Source organism: Hemitrygon akajei, chromosome 9 (genome assembly GCF_048418815.1).
Source record: "Hemitrygon akajei chromosome 9, sHemAka1.3, whole genome shotgun sequence".
Lineage (NCBI taxonomy): Eukaryota > Metazoa > Chordata > Chondrichthyes > Myliobatiformes > Dasyatidae > Hemitrygon > Hemitrygon akajei.
Genome location: NC_133132.1, coordinates 30,167,503 through 30,175,229, shown reverse-complemented (window position 1 = coordinate 30,175,229; position 7,727 = coordinate 30,167,503). Strand labels below are relative to the sequence as shown.

Here is a 7,727-nt window from a genome sequence, read left to right as displayed (position 1 = left end):
TAGGGTGATCATGTTTCATCGGCTACTACAGTATCCTATTTCTATTTTATCCACACCCTCTGCTTGTGTTTGCATATGAGTAACTATCTTTGCAATATATTCAGCGACTTGTCCTCACAGGTTTTCTGAGGAAAATTACCGAAGTTCACCCCTGTCTAAATGAAAACGTTTCCTTCCGTCTTAGAAATAAATGCACCTTCCCGTATTATGAGACTGTGCCCCTTTGCAAGAATCCTCGGCCATGGGGAACATCTTTCCTGCACCTAGCCTGGCTGGAACTCTCAAAATATTGTGCTTTGCTCTGCGGTAATGTTATTGAGATCTACTCTCATTATTCTAGATGTTACTCTACAGACGATGCAGTAAATGCAATCTGTACGACAGCCACGCTATCGCAGGAATTCGTTGAACTCTCTCTGTGGCAAATATCTTCACCCAGTTTCAAGTCACTGCTAAATTTGGAAATATTGCAATCAGTCTCTTCATGTAACTCATTGAAATACATTATAAACAAGCACCACCCAAGCACTGATTCATATGGCTAATCTCTGCCTACTCTTTACTCTTTGTGTGAAATTCCTTTCAGTCAATATTTATTGACGACATGCCAATTTATTGCCACCAGATTTTATATATTCTGTACATTCTCGTCACGGTCACAGCAATGACCTTTTCCTCCAACCCGCAGCCACCGCCCCGCAACTCCTCAAACAGCCAAGGCACCTTCGTCACTGTTGTTTTGTCACTCTCTATGCTCGGCTCTTGTGCGCTTGGCTCAAAAGCCCTGCTCCAACCACACCCCCTATCAACCTCATCATGTTGTCTTCATGTTTGGAAGATAAACCACTAAAAAAACAAAAAAAGCTGATTTGGAAGGGAAAGTAACAATGTTTAAAAGGAAAACCTGACGTAGGCACTAACATTTTACTAAAGCAGACATCTAAAATAACTATTCTAAGGGTATACTACGCCGATAGCACACGGGAATTTTTCTTCTTTAAATCTCCAATGGCTGCTTTCGCTCAAAAATTTATTCGGTTTACAGTATATTTATCTGCCCGACTTTTGCCAAGGTAACTGGACTAATTATCGCCCTTCAGTTAATCCCGTCCAAGTCAGTATTTGGGGCTTGTCTTGTACACACGTATGGTGCCTCCAATGTTTCTCCTGTTTTACCATAGTATTTACTTTGCTTTCTGCTATTTATCTGGTCACTTCATTCTGTTTCTCTCTGTATTTCACTGAAAGCCTCGTGCTAAGTAAATGTCCCGCCCACAATTTCATAATTTGGTATGACGTGGATAGAAATTTGCACGAATAACCAATATTTTGTGACGTAACGATATTTCAGACTACTTAAACGGAGGCTTGGAAGGAGCCCAGAGCCGAATTTGTGAGGCAAAGCATCCCTTCATCTCCTTCACCATGGCTGAATGGATTCTGGGTTTTGTCGCACTGGTGATCTGTTTCCAGAGTAAGTACTTTGTACAATGCATAATCCAACATATCGCTGCATTTCCCATTCTGTGGATGGTTGACGACGTTGTGATTAATTTGTTTTTCATCAGATGCAGTCGCTGAGGTAGTTTTGACTCAGTCCCCGTCTATCTCAACTTCTCCGGGTCAATCTGTAAAGTTCACTTGTACAGTGTCCGGAGGCAATATCGGTAGTAACTCCGCGAGCTGGTACTGGCAGAAACCCGGCAGCGCCCCTGCCCTTGTGTGGGATGACTACGATGGCACAGCTTCTGGCATTCCGGATCGATTTAACGGTTCCGTAGACTCATCTAGCAACCAGATGCACTTAACCATCGCAAACGTGCAATCGGAGGATGTCGCCGATTATTACTGTGCTGTGTGGACCTGTGGTATGTTGAACTTTGGGAAAGGAACCAAACTGAATTTTGGCAGTAAGTACATTTTCAACATTCCAGCTTTTCCCCCTTTCAGTTGCAAATCTTTGAACAATAGTTATGTATTCCTGCCGTGCTCCACCAGCATTTTGTGGGTGTATCCATTACTTTAATTCGTTTTGAAAACCACTAATCTTTTTGTCTTCATGTTTGGAAGGTAAACCACTAAAAAAACAAAAAGATGAATTGGAAGGGAAAGTTAGCTCAAATGCCATCAAATTGTACATGTATTTTTGAATTCAGTGTTTAAACGAGTTTTTAATAATAAAACAAAATAAATGCCCCCTACTTTTGTTGATTCCGTTGAACCCTGAGCGGACATACTCGTCATTTATTGACATGTTATCACCACCTGGCTTCAACATTCAGAATAGATTGAAAAAGCCATGGAAAGAAATAGCAAAAGCATTAGATCAGTTTTTGCCAGCGGACGATCTGAGGCAGAAAAAGTGCGAAGGAAGTCCAAGCTGAGAATGAAACCTTTTCTGCTCTGCAGTATCGCCCGATTTGACATTTCATACATACTGTTCTTCGCTCGGTACTCCATCAACTTGATTTCTTCTGAACTCCGTTTCTCAACTCGCCCCCAATCCCCTCTCATTGGCGATCCCCTTCCGAGTTTGTGAACTCTTGTTAAGTCCCTGTTAAGAAATCACTTAATGTGAAATTTGTCGCCCTTATTATGACATTCTCAGAGTTCAGACATTTCGATGTCTTTCATCTTTGGACCTTTAACCCTTTAAGATCTATTTTTCACCATGTGCTCGTCAGCATATAGAGAGCGTTAAGCGTGTTAACAGCGTTTTTTGCTGTAAGTTGTCCGAGCTGGAATTCCATCACTGTATCGTTATCACTGTTAAAGAGAATTTTAAAAGTTATGGCTTTGCCTGAAATTCTGCTTGTCTGGCTTCGAATGTTTAGGGCTCAATTTTAGTCTCAAAGTATTGCTGAGTTATTTTTCGAACCTTGAAAGCGCAATTTAGATTATTATTATGAAATGTTTGAGACAATTATAACAATTACGGCGAGGGCAAAATATGTAAATGCTGGAAATCTAAGCAACACACGCAAAAGGCTGGAGGAACTCAGCACATCAGGCAGCGTCAATGGAAAAGAATAAACCGTTGACGTTTCCGGCCGACACCCTTGAACAGGACTCATGATTTCGTGATGAAGGGTCTCAGCTCGAAACGTCGACTACTTACTCTTTTCCATAGATGCTCCCTGGCCTTCTAAGTTCCTTCAGCATTTTGTGTGTGTTGCCAAGAAAGATTATGGTTCCTCTGTAGACAAATTAATCTGAGACCAGTAGTACCCATCTGCAACTAAAGATTATATTGTGCACTTGGAAAGTTTGAAGGGAAGTAGATAAAGAATTACCAAGGCCAGTGAGTGAAGTGGGTTTAAAAAAAACAGAACTATAGGATCGACTCGCTTCTGAACTTTTAAATCGTATAAGCATCCGACTGACGGGTTACCTTTTGAGTGGTTTCTGAACGGGCTTTGCACACATTTCTATTCAGGAAAAACTGAAAACCGAATCACGAAACCCTGATATTCTACCATTTAATTCCCTTGAAAACATATCGGTCAGTTTAGAACATTAACAGTTTAGGGGGAAGTGTGTCAAATGACTGCAGATCTTGGTCATCTCTGAAATCACACAGATGAACTCCATGAGACTCAATGCCATGGTAACGTTCCTCCCCTTTGATCGGCACACGCCTGAATTACAGATCCTGTCAGAGTTTCTATGCACGAACTTCAGCGGAATCTGTAGCTAGCTTCGTGATTCGCATCACTGTAAGTTTAATATTGAAATATGTTGATGAGGTGCGCGGTTATGGCGAAGCCCCGAGAGAGAGATTGAATCGGATTAACAGTTCGCTGACTTCAATAGGAACTGTGCAGAAATTTAAATAAAAACAATAAACGCGAGGCAAACCGTCAATTAACCAGAACTTTCCAAGTAAGCTAACGCCGACAAAGCGCCTTGGAAGTAGTAGCTTAATACCAAATAAATACCATTCTTTAACATAGAAACATAGAAACACAGAAAACCTACAGCATAATACAGGCCCTTCAGCCCACAAAGTTGTGCCGAACATGTCCCTACCTTAGAAATTAGTGTTAGTGTATACGGTATCTTCCTTTCCCGGAACCAGGACAGCGGTAAGCAGGTAGCATTGACGTTTGCTGTGATTTTGGTCAAGTCTTGACAAAACTGAAACGAGAAAAAGTGAGTTAAATACCACCACAGTGAAACACCAATTGGCTGGGACGAGTGTGATTGCCGAACCCGTTCCGCAGCCCTCCTGCAAGGGCGCACAGACCCCACAGCAGGGTCCGATGTTGTCTATTATCTCTCACAGTATTAAATAGTATTCTGATATGCGTACTTGCTGTCAATCTCGATGAAGTTTGGCGACTGACAGCGACTGCACAGACTGATCAATATATTTTTCAGCCTCTCAGGTTTCATCTTCACTTTAGATTAATTAGGTATCACAATTTTTAGCAGTCCGCTTTTCAGCGTGTCCAGCATTTCAATTTTTGAATAGGAACAGAATGAAATGTTACATTTGAAGTTTCTAATCCTTAGATCCAACACTTGACTGGCGCCTGACGCGAATCTGCGTTATGGCCGAGTCATGTTGTCGCACCTTTTAGTGCATCTCAATATCAGACATTTGCAATGATTCTACATCTGGTTCAAAATAATGCGGGATTAAGATATTATTTAGAAACTACGCTCTGTCCGCCAGAGAAAGCAGGATGTCCCAGTGGCCACACATTTCAATTCCACGTCCCATTCCCATTCTCTTATGTCAATCCATAGCCTCCTCTACTGTCAAGGTGAAGCCATACTCAGGTTGGAGGAACACCTTATATTCCGTCTGGGTAGTCTCCAACCTGATAGCATGAACATATGATTCCCTAACTTCCATTAATGCCCCTCCTCCCCTTCTTTCCCCACCCTTATTTATTTATCTATTTCCCCCCCTTTTTTTTTCCTTGCCTGCTCTCCATCTCCCTCTGATGCTCCACTCCCTCTTTCTTTCTCAATAGGCCTCCCGTCCCATGATCCTTTCCTTTTGCCAGCTCGTGTCCCTTTCGTCAACCAACTTTCCAGCTCCTAGCTTCATCCCTCCCCCTCCTGTCTTCTCCTATCATTTGGGATCTCCCCATCACCCACCCACTTTCTCGGGTCTCACCCCGAAATGTCGACTGCATTTTTTCCTATAGCTGCTGCCTGGCCTGCTGCTTTCCACCAGCATTTTGTGTGTGTTGCTGGAAACACATTGTTCTTTTTGAAACATTTTTAGCCAGAGGGTGGTGAGCTTGTGGAATTTATTACCACAGGCAGCTACAGAAGCTAGTTAGTTGGGTGTATTTAAAGCAGAGCTTGATCGATTCTTAATTGGACTCGGAATCAAAGGTTATGCGGTGAATACTGGGGAGCGAGGCTGGGGAGGGGAAAATAGATCAGCCGTGGTTGAATGGCGGAGCAGACTCGATGGGCCAAGTGGCCTGATTCTGCTCCTATGTCTTATGGTATAATATTCTCGAACTCAAGTGTAATTGTTCCAGTTTCGCAGTTAACTCACAGTCGGTGGATCTTTTTTAAATCGATCCCCAATTCTCAAACAGATTTTTTATTTCCAAATTCCATTCCAAACGTTCACACGGGAGGAAATAGTACCAAAATATTAAGCCAGTTTGAGGACACCGTTAATTTTGAAATACAAAACTTGCCATTAATCCGAACTGTTTTCTTTGAAAATGTAAGGTTTAATTTTTGAATTTGCTCGTGGTTGTGCTCTGAAAATATCCCCAGGTTATTGCATTTCCAGATCTCTGGTGTTCTGCCTCTATGCAAATCTCTCATTAATGCAGTTGCAGCGCTGTCGATTGTAAACCCAACGAAGAAAGACAAAGCAGCAAAAAATAAAAGGAACAGGCTTCTGGAGGAACTCAGCAGGTCTGGCAGCCTCTGTGGAAGCATATATACCGATGTAGCACCCCCCCCCCCAACACACACACACACACACACACACACACACACACACACACACACACACACACACACACACACACACACACACACACACACACACACACACACACACACACACACACACACACACACACACACACACACACACACACACACACATCCAGTATCGATTTGCTTCCACAGATGTCTCTGACCCGCTGAATTCCTGCAGCAAGTTGTTCTCTTCCTCAAGATCCCAGCATGCGCTGTCTCCTTTACCTCCGAAGAAAGGTACTTGTTTCAGACACTATTGTCAATAAATAATTTATCTTATTGCACCTGTTCCTATTTTTTAGATACTCTGCCCCCTGAGGTGTTGGTCCTCCGGCCCTCAACGGAAGAAATCACGAGAAACGGCACCGCCACCCTGGTGTGTTTGGTGAGCGGGTTTAAACCGGGAGCTGTGGACATCGAGTGGACTGTGGACGGCAGCCCGAGGAAGAACGGCGTTGAGTCGAGCCGGGTCCAGCAGGAGGCGGACAACACATTCAGTTCAAGCAGTTACCTGACTCTGCGTGCCTCAGATTGGAAAGCACACGATCTTTACACCTGTGTGGTTAAACACGAGGCTCAGGCAAACCCAGTTAAAGTAAACGTTGCACGATCCGGTTGTCTGTGATTCAAGCGATATTTGTACTGATTTGTTGCTCTTGAAAATAAAAATGTTTCAATCTTACTTGTATAGCACAGGTGATGCGCACTGTATCCGCTTCAATCTACTGGACACAATCTTATTCTAAAATGATCAGAACTCGAGTGTAATTTCACAAGAGACATGTAATAAATCTGTATTATCTCCTATATTGATCGATGACTTTGTAATATCAGATTGTAATATCTGATAATATCAGGTTTATTATCACCGGCATGTGGGGTAGTGATCATGGGTTCAATGTTCATTTAAGAATTGTTTGGCAGAGGGCAGGAAGCCGTTCCTGAATCGCTGCGTGTGTGCCTTCAGGCTTCTCTACGATGAAAAGAGGGCATTCTCTGGAAGACGGGAGTCCTTAATAATGTACGTCGCCTTTCCGAGGCACCGCTCCTTTTCCAGAATACTACGAAGGCTAGTACCCAAGATGGAACTGACTAATTTTACAATATTCTAGATCTTCTCACCTACCTGAGGAGTAGCAAGCTCGCCCCCCTCCCATACCAAACAGTGATTCAGCCTGTCAGAATACACTCCGTGGTGCACCTATAACACACACAAAATGCTGGCGGAACACAGCAGGCCAGGCAGCATCTATAGGGGGAAGCGCTGTCGACGTTTCGGGCCGAGACCCTGACGTCAAGACGTTCTGACGAAGGGTCTCGGCCCGAAACGTCGACAGCCCTTCTCCCTATAGATGCTGCCTGGCCTGCTGTGTTCCACCAGCATTTTGTGTGTGTTGTTTGAATTTCCAGCATCTGCAGATTTCCTCGTGTTTGGTACACCTATAGACGTTTTCGAGTGTTTTAGTTGACAAACAAAATCCCTTCAGTCTTCAAACTTCACGGATGTGTGTGCTTGTTTTTGTGGGTATTGGTTTGTGTGTGTGTGTGCATGCGCGCGCGATATATAATCCAGCATGTAATTAATATACGTATATATTTCCAAACTGTCAAATGACTTTCAAGCGCATTTTGGTGTTTTTCATTTATGCATCTCGGGTTTATTTTTATAGAATATTTGAATCACATACACGTAGTTTTGAATAATTGTCCTCGTCAAGCACTGTTTCATAATAATGATAACCTCGGCAAATATCCGCCAGGGC

The 7,727-nt window shown here is 43.1% G+C and overlaps 1 protein-coding gene across 1 annotated transcript; it reads left to right on the top strand.

Annotated features, from left to right (window-relative positions):
* The first annotated feature begins 1,395 nt into the window (after positions 1 to 1,395).
* On the top strand, positions 1,396 to 6,740 carry LOC140732748 (immunoglobulin lambda-1 light chain-like). Its single transcript, XM_073055412.1, has 3 exons — positions 1,396 to 1,474; positions 1,569 to 1,910; positions 6,267 to 6,740. The coding sequence occupies exons 1-3, from the start codon at positions 1,426 to 1,428 to the stop codon at positions 6,587 to 6,589; spliced, it is 714 nt and encodes a 237-aa protein (XP_072911513.1). The 5' UTR covers positions 1,396 to 1,425; the 3' UTR covers positions 6,590 to 6,740.
* Positions 6,741 to 7,727: the final 987 nt, after the last annotated feature.

Coding starts and splice junctions, on each gene's coding strand:
- LOC140732748 (XM_073055412.1), top strand. CDS start 1,426: ATGGCTGAATGGATTCTGGGTTTTGTCGCACTGGTGATCTGTTTCCAG. Junction 1,475..1,568: donor ACTGGTGATCTGTTTCCAGA/GTAAGTACTTTG, acceptor GTTTTTCATCAG/ATGCAGTCGCTGAGGTAGTT. Junction 1,911..6,266: donor AACCAAACTGAATTTTGGCA/GTAAGTACATTT, acceptor CCTATTTTTTAG/ATACTCTGCCCCCTGAGGTG.